This window comes from Microchirus variegatus (assembly GCF_963457635.1).
Source record: "Microchirus variegatus genome assembly, chromosome: 23".
In the NCBI taxonomy this organism is placed as follows: domain Eukaryota; kingdom Metazoa; phylum Chordata; class Actinopteri; order Pleuronectiformes; family Soleidae; genus Microchirus; species Microchirus variegatus.
In genome coordinates, this window is record NC_139824.1 from 15,426,596 (window position 1) to 15,442,649 (window position 16,054).

The 16,054-nt window shown below is 38.9% G+C and overlaps 1 protein-coding gene across 1 annotated transcript; it reads left to right on the top strand.

The window, feature by feature from the left end:
• Nucleotides 1-480: 480 nt before the first annotated feature.
• Nucleotides 481-15,908, top strand: LOC310943947 (WD repeat-containing protein 19-like; the record flags this gene model as incomplete). Its single annotated transcript, XM_083909643.1, has 34 exons — nucleotides 481-561; nucleotides 2,503-2,594; nucleotides 2,698-2,763; nucleotides 2,844-2,969; nucleotides 4,262-4,493; nucleotides 4,583-4,663; nucleotides 5,913-6,025; nucleotides 6,114-6,287; nucleotides 6,361-6,604; nucleotides 7,139-7,259; nucleotides 7,346-7,452; nucleotides 7,529-7,645; nucleotides 7,790-7,945; nucleotides 8,892-9,039; nucleotides 9,133-9,349; nucleotides 9,981-10,140; nucleotides 10,228-10,338; nucleotides 10,423-10,532; nucleotides 10,632-10,689; nucleotides 10,768-10,914; nucleotides 11,434-11,516; nucleotides 11,608-11,691; nucleotides 11,780-11,926; nucleotides 12,616-12,740; nucleotides 12,846-12,955; nucleotides 13,055-13,123; nucleotides 13,220-13,297; nucleotides 14,016-14,112; nucleotides 14,214-14,338; nucleotides 14,432-14,513; nucleotides 14,630-14,780; nucleotides 15,464-15,587; nucleotides 15,673-15,749; nucleotides 15,830-15,908. 34 exons carry the CDS (start codon nucleotides 481-483, stop codon nucleotides 15,906-15,908), a joined length of 4,092 nt encoding a protein of 1,363 aa, XP_083765769.1.
• Nucleotides 15,909-16,054: the final 146 nt, after the last annotated feature.

Genomic DNA, 16,054 nt, shown 5'->3' on the forward strand with positions numbered 1-16,054 from the left:
TATTGAAGTATAAATAGTTCCACACTGCAAAAAAAAAAAACACTGCAGCTGCTCTGCTCACTTGGGCTTTATTGTCTCGCTGTTTCACATCCATTTTTCATTTCTCTGCCCTAATTCTACCATTTAGCCGGGAAGCTCGCGGGCCGCTCCCCTCAGCGATTCAGCGTAATGAGGTCTGAGTCAGCAGGGTGGTTTTTTTTTTTTCTGCTTCGGCTTCTGCCAGAGAGAGAGAGCGCTGTGAGGAATATTGGTGTCACACAGCTGGCATTTCATCCTGGCTCCCAGGGCTGTGAGCTGTCATCCTTCTATCAATATATGAGAAAGAACAGAAGGTGCTGTGTCACCGTGCTGCACCGGTTTGGCCCTCTGTCAAAGAGAAGGCACCACTGACCTTGATTTATTCCTAAAAAAAAAAAATACATCCCTGATTGCCAATACAATAGGACAATGAGGGAAAAAAGAATGTAAGACAGAGCAGCTATGAGGAAGACTGTGACTGTGCAAAAGAAGGACATAAAGTTGTGCAAGGCTGCCGTCTACTGGATCTGTGGCGTCACTGAGGTATTTTATTTGAATGTGAATATTCATATACACTACCGTTCAAAGGTTTGGGCTCACCTGTACAATTTTTGTTGCGTTTTCCATTAAAAGTCACACTTTTATTCATCAAAAGAGTTGCAAAATGAATAGAAAATATAGTCAAGACATTGACAAGATTAGAAATAATGATTTTCAGCTGTTTTCATCATTGCACATAGGTTTTCTCATCATCCAATAGCCTTCTAATGCCATTAGGAAACAAAATCTACCATTAAAACACTGGAAATGGGCCTCTATACACCTATATGTGTCTCATTTGCATAAACCAGGTGTTTGCAGCTACATTAACAATGTATAGGGTGTATTTCTGATTAATTTAAAGGTGCATTATGTAATAAATCTAAAGCAACTGGCCATAAAATCATAAAATCCTCCTAATATGTCACAGAGACTCAGGAATAATGTTCATATAACAAACTGAACTCACCAACAACAACAGTACAGACAAAATATTTGCATTAAAAAAATCTTTTGCAGACTGCAAATCATGTTTATGTTTGGTTTGGTTGGCGCCACCTACTGCCGTCTACCAGTCGTTGCAGTCAGTAGAGTCTCAGCTGCAGAGCAACCACGGGTTGCCAGTTACGTCAGTAAACCAAACCTAAAAGACCTCGGTATTTTGAATTTGAATGTAGTAACCGTTTTTGGCCACATTCTTACATATGGCACCTTTAATGTTATATTCATAACATATTGAAAAAACATATTCAAGAAGTGTTTTTCCTTCAAAAATAAGGACATTTTTAAACTTTTGAACGGTAGTGTAATTAAACAATCTGATTTTAATGACATAAGCTTCCTCTGGTGGGATTCTGAGGAAAATCAGAAACTGTTCTACTGTATTATATATTATATATGCATAGAAAACTTAACAAAAAAATAATTATAATAGTATAATAATTATCTCATCATCCAGTTTGCATTGTCACTTCATCACTTCTTCTTCTTCCCAATGATTTGTGGCAGGCTCTGGTTCTCTGATGACACACTCTGTTATGGGTTTGCGTGTGGATTAATTTAGATTATTATTAATTTGACTCATGATCAACTTTAAAGGAAAGTTTGTAAAAAAGGAAGGATAACATGAAAGGCAAGACATGAATAAGGAATGTCAACATTAACATCCTGCCTAAAAGTATTAGAAGAAAAGCGTTAAGGTTCCGCGTGGAAGAAGGTAGTGATGCAACGTTATGGATGCCTGTTGACGTAAAAACAAAGAAGAATGAAGGTATCAGAACCCAAAAAAGCTCATATATTGTACAAAGCACTGGCAGAAAAGACAGTGCACCACTCTTAAGACGGCCGAAAAGTCAAATGGCCCAAATGCTGGGACACGAAGGACAAATACAAACTGGCTGCGATCACATGGGGTTAGAGAGTAGACGGGTTAGAACACATTAGGGCAGGATGTGAATTGCCAAATAAAAGCCAATGACAAAAATTAACTGACAAAACAAGACCTGACCGTAAACACAAGGACTCGGCGAGACGGTACCAGAGAAAGAAGGTCGAGTCAAACCACAAGTGACCGTGTTTCTTGTGGTTTAATGATTCAAAAAGGTCAAGTGTGTGTCATTCAAGAGACTTTTTTTTTTATCGCCAGAAAGTGAATAAAAACGGCCGTTAAAGCCGAGCTCTTTCACTCTTGTCCTCAACTGTGCGCTGATTTTAAACCAGGATTCTGATCTGGGTTGCCATAGTTACCATGGTAGGGAATTTCATCCGCCTTTGATCCGTGTAATCTATTGTTAATAGAAGGAAAGTGGATGCAGCATTTTCACTTTTTTCAGGTTTTTGGACAAACTTTCATTGTATTCCTCTCAATTTCACATGCTCATATTCATTTTCCTCCAAATTAAACTTATAAAAACTTTAAAAAGTACATTTTATTTGTGTTCACAGAATGTTTTCAATCTCTCGGACAAAGCCTGGGCAGGTTCCCGCCTCCTCTGCAAGTGGCAGGAAACCGTTGGTAATTACATTGCTGTGGCCGGGTGAGTCAACTGTTGTGGTTTCTCGATTTAAAAAAAAATAAAAAATATTTTCCTGTTTCCTTTCACACAAGAAGCAAAAACTTTCATCATATTTCTAACACAGAAAGGACAACTCTGTGAAAATATTCGATCGACATGGACTCAAGAAGACTGAAGTCAAACTTCCCGGGTGAGTGTGAGATCCCTAGAGACTAATTTCACTGTTCAAAAATTGTTTTTCAACTTTTCTTTCTCCTTCTCCCCCCTTAGACACTGTGTTGGTATGGACTGGGACCAGGATGGAGCTGTTTTAGCCGTGATCGCTGCGAAATCCAGGTTCATCTACCTGTGGGACGCCAGTGTCAATAGAACGTACCACATAGACAGTAGCATGAGGTATGACATCACGCAGCCACCTTTCCCAAAATAGGGGCACGTTGACGTTAACCCTTGGTAATTTGCCGTGGGAATAATACACAACTCCTTATATGGGTCACATCTTCAGGCTTTAAAATATAGCACATAAGAAGACAATGTTTTGTCTTTCGTGTTGTTGAGTTTGCATTTATATATCTATATATACATATATATATGTATGTATATGTATACGTATACATATATGTATGTATACGTATATATATGTATGTATATGTATACGTATACATATATGTATGTATACGTATACATATATGTATGTATACGTATACATATACATGTATGCATATGTATATATGTATGTATACGTGTATGTATGCATATGTATATATGTATGCATATGTATATATATGTATATATGTATGTATAAGTGTATGTATGTATATGTATATATGTATGTATACGTGTATGTATGTATATGTATATATGTATGTATACGTGTATGTATGCATATGTATATGTGTATGTATGTATATGTATATATGTATGTATACGTATATATGTATGTATACGTATATATGTGTGTATACGTATGTATATGTGTATTTATGTGTATATATGTATATATATTTGTATGTGTATATGTGTGTCTATGAATCAATCCAATTTTAAATTTTTTTAGTACTTTTTGCTTTTTTGTGTATGTATGTATATGTATATATACATATATGTATGTATACGTATACATATACATGTATGCATATGTATATATGTATGTCTTCGTGTATGTATGTATATGTATATATGTATACGTGTATGTATGTATATGTATATATGTATGTATACGTATATATGTATGTATACGTATATATATGTGTATATATGTATGTATACGTATATATATGTATGTATAATACACATACATATATATGTGTGTATATGTATGTATACGTATATATGTGTGTATATGTATGTATACGTATATATGTGTGTATATGTATGTATACGTATATATGTGTGTATATGTATGTATACGTATATATATGTGTGTGTATATATGATTCAATCCAATTTTAAAATTTTTTAGTACTTTTTGCTCAGGTGTGTTTGTATAGTTGAAAAAATGCATATAAGACACTCTATATTGCACATTATTATAGTCTCTGTATAGACTGTACGTTTAAACATAATAATGGAAAAAAAGCAGCTGAAATGCTCTGTGTTCTAAGCATTAAAACATCTCACATTTGCATACAAGCACATAATAATAATAATAATAACAACAATAATTAAATGGTCGTGTGTTGCTACAGAGATCGAATGTCGTGCGTGCTGTGGTCAAAGACCAGCCCGCTGTTGGCGGTCGGGACGGTCAAAGGAAACCTGCTCATCTACAATCAGCAAACCCTGCGTAAGATCTCAGTGTTTGGCATACACAGGAAGAAGATCACCTGCGGCTGCTGGAGCTCTCAGAATCTCCTGGCTCTGGGAGGCGACGACAACGCGCTGAGCATCAGCACTCACGAGGGTGACACAGTCAGGCAGGTAGTGTACCTGGGGAACCACGAGCCGTCATACTGACGTTTTTTACATCAGAACCGAAAAGGTCTGATTTATGTCTCTTCCCTCGCTAGACGACACTGGGCGGCAGACCGTCTGATATCTATTTTTCCACGATGAAGATGGATGAAATGTCGACTAAAGAGGACACCGTTGTGAGTTTTTCTGCCGCGAGCACACAAGCACAAGGAAAAATGGTAACACTTTAGATTAGGGAACACGTATTCACCATTACTAACATATGTAAGTAGCATACTAGCCCTTTATTAGTAATTATTAAGCACGTATTATTCTACATAACCTTATTCTATCACTATTACGACATGAATTAAGATTTTTCCTACATAATGTGTTAATACGTGCTTAATATTTACTAATAAAGGGCTAGTATAGGACTTATATGCATGTTAGTAAGCACTTAGTGAATGGTGAATATGTGTTCCTTAATATAAAGTGTTACCGAAAGCTAAAAAATTTTAGTAACAGTATCACGGTAGAACTGTATATGCTGTGTTTTGATGTTTTATTTAAAGTATATAACAAGCAGCTTATTAATTTATTTCCCTAAATAAACATGACACTTTAAAATTAATACAGTCTCACATCCATATTATTGGCCTTTTTCATTTTATTTTGAAAAGTTGCTGCAGAAAAACACATTAGCAAACATGAGTCACACCTAATGGAATTAATCTAACATAATATATATATATATAAGTAGCATACTAGCCCTTTATTAGTAATCATTAAGCACATACTATTCTACATAACCTTATTCTACCACTATTATGACATGAATTCAGATTTTTCCAACATAAGGTGTTAATACGTGCTTAATATTTACTAATAAAGTGCTAGTATGCGACTTATGAATGGTGAATATGTATTCCTTAATATAAAGTGTTACCGAAAGCTAAAAAATGTTAGTTACAGTATCACGGTAGTACTGATGTTTTATTTAAAGTATATAACAAACGGCTTATTCATTTATTTCCCTAAATAAACATGAAACTTTAAAATTAATACAGTCTCTCATCCACATTATTGGCCTTTTTATTTTTATTTTGAAAAGTTGCTGCAGAAAAACACATTAGCAAACATGAGGATATATAATGGAATTATAATGGAATTAATCTAACATAATATATATATATATATATATATATAAGTAGCATACTAGCCCTTTATTAGTAATCATTAAGCACATATTAACACCTTATTCTACCTCTATTATGACATGAATTAAGATTTTTCCTACATAAGGTGTTAATACGTGCTTAATATTTACTAATAAAGGGCTAGTATGTGACTTATAAGCACCTAGATAATGGTGAATATGTGTTCCCTAATCTAAAGTGTTAAAAGAATTCCACATCCTGTTCACTTCAACTCTTTCGCCCTCAGGTGAGCGTGTCTGTAGACAAGAAGATTTTGATGTTCTTCAGCGTCAACGACCCTGACAACCGGATAGAACTGACCTTCCAGCGTCACTATGGAAACATCGTGTCGTATCACTGGTATGGACACGCGTCCACGCGGGCGCAGATGTGTGAATAATAGTGAGATAAATGTATTAAAATGAGTTTTCTCTCTCCCTTGTCACAGGTACGGCGATGGATATATCCTCCTTGGATTCTCCCACGGATACTTTGTGGTCATCTCCACTCACATCAACAAGATCGGCGAGGAGCTGCACCAGGCTCGACACCACAAAGAGAGTCTTAACAGTGTGGCTATCTCGCCGACGCTGAACAAGGCTGCGTCCTGTGGAGACAACAGGTACAGAAAGTTTACTTTGTTTGTTTATGAGCATTAAAAAAAACACGAGAATCCTTCACATTTATCGTCGCAGCATCAAACTCCACGAGCTGCCTGAGCTCAAAGACGTCAGCGGCGTTCTTCACTTCGACGACGACGACGCGGGTCTGGACCAGCTGAGCTGGACGGACGACGGACAGCTGCTGGCTGTCTCCACGCAGAAGGGGACGCTTCACGTCTTCCTGATCAAGCTTCCCATCCTGGGTGACAGCTTTGGTACCCGTGTGGCGTACCTCACCTCTCTGCTGGAGGTCACTGTGTCCAACCAGGTGGAAGGAGTGAGTCCACACACACACACAGAGAGAGAGAGTACAGCACCGTAAAGCTCAAAGAGTGGATTTTATACGTGTTTATGACAAGGAAAAGAAAAACTATCAGGGCTGCACAAGCTGTACGTTCAGCTTTATTCCGATTTTAATGATTATTACTACCAAATAAGAGTAGAGCTGCTGCTAACGGTTATTTTCCTAATCTATTAATCTGTCAATTATTAATTATTACATCGTTTGATCCATAAAATGTCAGAAAATGGGAAATAAAATGGAAATGATGATGTTCTCGAATGTCTTGTTTTGTCCACAAACCACACTTATTCAGTTAGAATGATTTCTTTGTTATTTGGAGCAAAGAAACAAAGAAAATATTCACATTTAAGAAGCTAAAACAACCAGAAATCCTGTTTTAATCATGAAAAAAGCTTCCGATTGATCAATTCATTGTTTCAGTTCTAAAAAAAGAGTCATTAAAATGGTGAGATAGAGTTTCTACAATCCAGTAGACAGTATTCTCTCTGATGTCCTGTGTTCTTCCAGGAGACTCCCGTGGCCATAGAAGTGGACGTTGAACCCACTTTCATTGCAGTCGGTCCGTATCACGTCGCCGTGGGTATGAACAACAGAGCCTGGTTCTACGCTCTGGTCGACCATGAACCTGGTACGTGTCTTTAAATATTAAGTCTCTCTAAAATACCTGTGATTTCAGACGTTTTACTGAATTATTTTTTTTTTTGTATCGCGCAGGTTTTAAGAAGCTAAAGGACTTTGAGTATTTGGGGACAATCGCCCGCATGTGCCTTAACTCGGACTACGCAGCAGCGCTGTTTGAGGGAAAAGTGCAGCTGCATATGGTGAGACTGAAGGTGTCTGTACGTGTTTTTAAACAGGCTTCACTCTATAATAATGTTAGTTTGTGTGTGTGTTTAGATCGAAGGCAAAAACCAAGAGGAAAAGAATCAGATGACGTTGTTTCCAGGCGATGAGAGAAAAGGTCGGATCCTCTGCCACTCGCTCACCGCTGACTTCCTGTACTACGGCACTGATGTAAGACTCACACCACACACACACGTCAGTGATACTGATGCATGAATAGAAATCTGACATTCAGTCACATGTAAAAACTAAAGGTGAAGACTTCTCCTAACTCGTACATCGTCTCTTCTACTAATCAATGTTCTGTATTCTCAGTCAGGTCATGTCGAATGTGTCTTCCTGGAGAACTGGAAGACAGCGAGCAGCTACAGTCACTCTGTGGGCGTGAGGAGAGTTTTCCCCGACCTGAACGGCACGTGGCTGGTCTTCATCGACGATAAGAACAGCGGCTTCCTCTTCTCTCCTGTAAATGTAAGTGCAGGACACGTACAATAAGCTTTAATACCATTCAGTATCATGTTAATAAGCCAGACTTGGGGTGAATTCCAATTCCTTGCTTAACCCTCAATCTCAAAAATGTGCGCTCCCTCTAGTGCAAGTGCTGTCCTGATTCTCAGAAAAATTAAGTTGAGGGGTAAGTTTAAGGGCTGTATCGCCCTCAATATTGAGATTTTCCGAGACCACCCACCCCACCCAGGTCTACCCAGAATGCTCTGCGCGTTTTCACATAACAAAGATGGCGCCGAAAGCAGCGAAACGCTACAAATTAAGTATTTTCTTTGTTAATAGAGATATAAAAATGATGAAAACCATTGTATTATCTTAGTTTAGGCCCATATTATGGATTACTGACGTCATTGTTGCGTAACATTTATTTTTATTTTACGATCTTTTGTCAATAGCCGACCAGTGCAGACAAGCGATGGTTTGCTATGGTTTACTTTTCAATAAGTCGTGGTGTGTGGTAACTGTCAGCTGAATATGTCCGTGGTTGTGGTATTTGTATGAGTATCATCTTATAACTAACTGACAACCTAATAATTTGACTGACAAACGACATATCTGCATTTAAGGGGTGTCCCATTTCTAAGTGACAAAATAACCCTCAACACTTGGTTTTGAGGGCCAGTTAAGATTAAGGGTTAAGATTGAGGGTTAAGATAGGAATTGGAATTGGCCCTTGGACTCATAAACAGATGATTGTTGCTCTGCGTGAGCAATTGAGGATCACAGAAAATGACCAAGATCCAAGTCCATGACATTCAATAGGGTTTAATTCATTTAATTCAGAATGCCACCCTATTTAAAAAAAAAGTTAAATTAGGTTCCATCCTTTTGGAAAACATTCATAAATAAAACTAAGTAAAGTCATATGTGTGACTAATCCTCTCTCTGTGTCCTCATCCATTCCTTATAGTCCAAAGACTGGTTCTTTGAGCTTCCCGGCTTCTCTCCCACAGTCACAGGAGTTCTGTGGGACAACTGTCGCGGCAGCAAAGGAGTGTTTGTCGCTTATGACGCCGACAAGGTCTACACCTACGCTCTGCATAAATCCACCATATATGGTAATGATGAGATGCCACGGCATGACACGCATATACAGGAGGAGTTCTCAGAGGAACAAACAACAAACTCTTTGACTCTCTCTGTCTCCTCAGGCCCTCAGGTGGTGTTGGCGGGCAGCACCGCGCTGCTGCTTTCCCAGAAGCCTTTGCTCTTGTACAACGGCGAACTGACTTGTCAGATGGGCGACGGTAAGACGGGCAAACTGTCTCTGAGCACGCACGCTTTTCTGAAGCAAGGTTCCACCAGCACATCGACAGATTTACCACCGGGGATCAGTGCACAGCTGAGCCAGGCTCTCACACTCAAGAGGTCAGTGCTGTCCATAATACTTTATATTATATTATGTTAAATTATATTATATTATATTATATTATATTATATTATATTCCATTATGTTGTATTGTATTGTATTATATTATATTCCATTCTATTCTATTGTATTATATTCCATTCTATTATTTTCTAGTACTAAGTACACTGCATTACTCATATACTTAGTTTGCTGGGGGGTTTTTTAAAAAAAAATTTACACAGTGCTTAACAAAGTTTTAATATTATATACATTATTATTTAATACATAAATATTTTGGAAATCTTCCATTTATTTTTTAATATATTATATAACAAACTCTATTCATCTTTTTTATACCCAAACATAGCATTCAACCACTAAAAGTATTTGAACTAAATAACTACTATAGCAAATACTAATATTGAAATACTAATTATATTTTAGCATTAAGAATATAATTTCTGTTAAAGAGCTTCTACATACTGGTGTGTTAAACATTACAGCACTCTATGTGATGCTGGCTGTAATAGTGTACGTATATTGAGATACATCTGCTCACATACTGTTTTTCAAAGTTAAAAAATAATAATAATTGAGGAAAAAACGAAGTATACACTCAGTTTATCAGTAAAACGTGTTCTCCTGCAGGTTTGATGAAGCCTGGGACTTGTGTAAATCTGCAGGCAGCGATGCCGACTGGGCAGAGTTAGGTAAAGCCTGCCTCGTCCACATGGAGGTCGATCTGGCCGTCCAGGTCTACTGCGTTAGCGGCAACGTGGGTATGGTCCTGTCACTGCAGGGCATCCAGGTACAAAACACACCTTTGTTTTTTTTTTAACAGTATACTGTATGTTTTACTTTGACACAGTCCTATTCCCCTCTCCTCCTCCTCCAGGGCACAGAAGAAAGGAATTTACTGGCAGGACACTTGGCCATGTTTCTTTGTGACCACAACCTCGCAGAGAAGCTGTATCTGTCCTCCAGCTCCCCGACTGCTGCCCTGGAGGTTTATTTGACTCCGTCTTATTTTCGATTGTGCCTCATCTGTCACCTACTGTCAATTAATTGATGAAGTGCGTCCTTCTGTTAGATGAGGAGAGACCTGTTGCACTGGGATAACGCTCTCATGTTAGCGGAGAGGCTCGCTGAAGACCAGATTCCTTTTATATCCAAAGAATATGCTATCCACTTGGACTTTATGTAAGTATATATATATTATATATGTGTGCATATTGAATACCATTCAGCATATTTGATCAATTGACCCTGTATCACATTCTGTTTCATCTCTCTTTGCAGTGGAGATTATGTGAACGCACTGACACACTACGAAAAAGGCATGACCCACAGTAATAACGTAAGTGCCCCTTCATTATAGAATAGAATAGAATAACTCTCTTGAACTCACCTTCAACCTTCGTCTTTCCCGCTCTAGTTCCAGGAGCACGACAAGGTTTGTCAAGCGGGCGTCGCCAGGATGTCCATTAGGATGGGAGACATCAGGAGAGGAGTCGCACAGGTGATCCAACACCCGAGCAGGATCCTCAAGAAGGAATGTGGAGCCATACTGGAGAGCATGAAGGTAGAGAGAGAGACTCTTTTATGTATGAATGAATGTCTTGTTTTGGTTTATTTTCTAGTACAATATTTAGTGGTTAATTCCCATGTTATACGACAACTGTATACTAGTTTAAAATAGGAAAGTAGTCATGTAATCTATCCAATTCACTACAATTTATTTGCAAAACAAATGAGTAGACGCGACATCTTACCCAGACTTAACAGACTCACACTGTCTGACATTCAAAGGAGGACAGGTGTGTTTTTAAAAGAGATTTAAAATTTGACAGTGAAATGTGTGACGGACCATTTGTACACAGTTAAAAAATATGTTTAAATCCATTCTTTAACGCACTGGGAGCCAATGGAGGGAGGCCAGAATGAGGGAGATGTGATCCTTGTTAAAATGCCACAAAGGGAGGTTTGGCTAACCCCAATATAAAGGGCATTATAATAGGCATTTAGTCAGGTCGTAATAAAATCATGTCAAACAAGTCTTTGTTCATATCTTTTTCTGTTGTTTTCTTAATTTTTCTTACAGCAATTCTCTGAAGCTGCTCAGCTCTATGAGAAAGGCCAGTATTACGACGAAGCTGCTTCTGCCTACATTTGCTGCAAGAACTGGTGACGAAAACACACACAAACACAAATGCAAGTGACTTCCTTTCTTATCGTATTCTTTCCATTTATTCATTTTATTTTATGATATCATCAGGGCAAAGGTCGGAGAGCTGCTCCCACACGTCTCCTCCGCAAAAATCCACCTGCAGTACGCCAAGGCCAAAGAGGCAGACGGCAAGTGAGTGTTTTTTAATTTACACCAGTGAAGACCATAAAAATCAATGAATGCATAGCTTTCATTTTATGTATATCATGTACACATACAGGTACAAGGAAGCAGCCGAGGCCTACGAGAGCGCGAAAGACTGGGACAACATGATCCGAGTGCTGCTGGATCACCTGAACAACCCAGAAGAGGCTGTTCGCGTCGTCAGGGAGACGCAGAGCATCGACGGAGCCAAAATGGTTGCCAGGTAGTTATTAAAAGCGATAAGTGTGTTGATATTTTACGTAATCCTGCCTGTGTGCCTCATTTAATTTCATTCATTTCATTTAGTCATACTTAATAATGCGTAAACCATCCTTTTATTGTTCTTCCCTCAGTGTATTATACGGCCTTATTCAATGACCGTATAAGGTACTATGATAACAATTCATAGCTCACTTTTCAAGCATCAGTACAAACAGCTTTTCAGATAGAAAATGAATAGGGAATAAAAAATACACCTCCATCTCCCTGGATGATAAACCAAGCAGCAGTGAGCCCATACACTTGTGTAGATATAGTAAGTCAATGTCAAGAAATAAGCCACTTAATATGCAGTATAGAAGATATTATCATAAGAAAATGTCATTATTGAAATTAAAGTAAAACATATGTCCATTTAAATGAAGTATGAACAGGTCAGTGGTCCTAAAATGCGTGCACTAGCTATAAAATTACAATAAAACACAAAAAAGTCATACAAAAATCCAATAAAATGATGTAGTAATAGTAGCTTTAAGTGTAATTGGCATTCAATCGTAAGTATAATAGAATCAATAATCACAGGACCCAAATATATTCAGTCACAGATCCTCACTTTTGAGAGAAGCTGCAACAAGTGAATGTGTGTAATTTCTTTTGTTCAAAGTTAAACAGATATGTTGTTGTGTTTCTCAGGTTCTTCCTGCGGTTAAACGACTTTGCCGCAGCCATCAGCTTCCTGGTTCTGTCTCAGTGCAAAGACGAGGCTTTCGATGTGGCACAGCAGCACGGACAGATGGAGGTCTACGCAGACATCATCGGTCAGTCTGTGTGTGTGTGTGTTTCTGTGTGTGTAATTCCAAATAAATAGTCTTTAAGTTGAATATTAACACATTACTGCCTGTGTGTGTGTGTGTGTTCACCAGGCTCTGAGGCGACACAGGAGGATTACCAGAGCATCGCTCTCCACTTCGAGGAAGAGGCCAAACACCTGCGGGCTGGCAAGTTCTTCCAGAAGTGTGGCCAGTACAGCAGGGTAACAAGTCCAGATCTTTTATTTGTTTTATTCAAAAATAAACAAAACACAATGCAGTAGGATTGCTTTATTATTATTTGTTTTTTTTTTCTTCCTCAGGCCCTGAAACATTTCCTCAAGTGTCCAAACACCGACGAAGGCCCGGCAGTGGAGATGGCCATTGAGATGGTGATGTTTTTGTCTGTGCATCGAGAACGACGTGGTGTTTGTATTCATGCGCTCGGCAGACGGTGTTTCATGTTTGTGTGTTTGTGAATGCTTCAGGTGGGTCAGGCCAAAGACGGCGCTTTGACCAATCAGCTGACAGATTACCTGATCGGGGAGAGTGATGGTACGCCCAAGGTAAGACACGTGAAGGAGTAAGAGATAAACAGATCCAGCATGGCGGACACACAATGCCTTCAAACACAACCATTTACTTGTACTGTACTGGGTTTACACTTAGTACATTATAGTATAGTGATAAGATAGTAGTACATGAATATTCACAATATCTGGGTCATTCCTGAGTGTCAGTTTTAGCGGAAAAGGTCAATATTAAACTCACTTTAATATCATATAGTAAAAGTACCAAAAGTTTGGGGTCACCTATACAATTTTTTTTGTGTTTTCCATTAAAAGTTACACTGATATTCACCAAAAGAGTTGCAAAATGAATAGAAAATATAGTCAAGACATTGACAATATTAGAAATATTGATTTTTATTCAAAATAATCATTTTGCCCTTTCGTCAAAGAACCAGAAAAACAGTTTTCAGCTGTGCTAACATCATTGCACAAGGGTTTTCTAATCATCCAATAGCCTTCTAACACCATTAGCAAACACAATGTACCATTAGAACACTGGAAATGGGCCTCTATACACTTATGTACAACATATTCCATTGTACATATTACGTTTTGCAGCTAGAATAGTCGTTTACCACATTAACAATGTATAGAGTGTATTTATGATTCATTTAATGTTATATTCATTGAAAAAAAGTGCTTTTCCTTCAAAAATAAGGACATTTCTAAGTGACCCCAAACTTTTGAACGGTCGTGTATTTAATCTCCACAGGACGCCAAGTACCTGTTCCGTCTCTACATGGCGCTGCAGCAGTACAGGGAGGCGTCTCAAACCGCCATCATCATCGCCACAGAAGAGCGGTGTGCAGGTGCAAACGCCGCTCACAAATGTTACGTTAACACAACAAACGTAACATGACAATACAACCGTAATCGTGCTTTTTTCTGGCTTTAATGTCATTCCCTGCAGGAAACTACCGATACGCCCACGATTTGCTGTTGAGCACGTACAGGGAGCTGCAGGCCCAGAAGATAAACATCCCTGCAGAAATGGCCACCGATCTCACGATCCTCCACTCCTACCTGCTGGGCAAGGTCAGAGCACTTGAGATCGATCACACACACAGTGTCAGGAAAAAAGGTCAAAGGTCTCCATCTCAACCCTCTTGTAAATGTGTGTTTGTGTAGATCTACGTAAAGAGGGGAGATCACCTGAAAGGGGCGCGCATGCTCGCGCGCGTCAGCAACGACATAGGCAAATTCCCCGCACGTGAGTCAACGCAGAAAAAAACATCCATCAACGTCTCTCATTTATTTTGACGTTCATAAGAAAGTGAAGCTGGGGATGTCACAGTTTTCTGACTTCCCGCCGGTGTTTGTGTGCAGACGTCGTTCCCATTCTGACGTCGACAGTGATCGAATGTCACCGCGCCGGATTGAAGAACTCGGCGTTCAACTTTGGCGTCATGCTGATGAGACCGGAGTATCGAAACGAGATCGACCCGAAATGCAGGAAGAAGATCGAGGCGATGGTTCGGTGAGCGTCCAGTGCCACTTCCTTCCTTCCTCCTCTTCCTCCTGTCCTTTTGACTCCTTCATCCTCTACTTTAACCAACACAGCCTCTAAAATCATTGGTTCTCAAAGTGCGGCCTGGGGGCCAATGGCGGCCCGCAGAAACATTTCTGGCGGCCCGCAATGAATTACAGTTGATAGTTTTAATCCAGGAGCTACTAAGCTTGTTAAATGTTTATTGGACATTACTGGATACAGACCAATAAGTGTAAACAAAAATACTGGGTATTTACCTGGTTTCTATATGGTGAATTTTAGTGTATTATTGTGTTATAAGCTGGTAATAAGCAGGTAGCTACAGCCCCCAATTACTAGCTATTTACCCAGTAAATATATGGTAACAGAAATGTGTTACTTGGTATTAACCTGTAATTAGAAGGTAAGAACAATGGCCAAAATTAATTATAAAGTGTTATTATATTAATGCTTAAATTACATTATATTAACACTTATATTACTTAACTCTAAACTGTAGAACTGCAATCTGGTCATTAAAATGATTACAAATGGGATTTCTTTCTGTTTTTTTTTTTTTCCTTTGGCTGCCCTCAGTCCAATGTTGGGTTCCTAAATTGGCCCTCAGGTATCAAAACTTTGAGAACCCCTGCTCTAAATACTCGTCTTCATTCCCTGTGTCCGTCCCACAGACATCCAGATACATCAGAGCTGGAGGAGGACACGGCTCCATGTCCCCTCTGTGGCTTCCAGCTCGCCGAGAATGAACTCACGTGCAGTTCCTGCAAGAATAAGCTGCCCTACTGCGTTGCCACGGTAGAAAAACCTCAAAAAAACACTTTATTTATCACCTATAAATAAATATGCGGGTTTGATTTTGTTCCCTTTCTCCTTTTCCCAGGGCCGTCACATGGTGAAAGAAGACTGGTGCGTGTGTCCTCACTGTGAATTTCCTGCTCTCTACTCGCAATTCGTTCTGTGAGTAACACACACAATATTATTAGTATTTAGGACTAGTTTGACGTTGTAAATAAATTAAAAATATCTTTTGATTGCAGTTTGTTAGAGACGGAGACGGCGTGTCCCATGTGCTCTAAGAGCCTGAGCGTCAAACAGGTAAAGAAGATCTCTGATTGATCCCAAATCAACAAGATTAACGAAGAAAATCAGCGTTTCGATCAAAGGTGACGGAGCAAGTCATTGCCATAAAAGACTCTCACTGTACCACTTTATTAGGTACATATCCTGTCTTTGCCCAAAGACCATTCATTCAAGTCATAAAA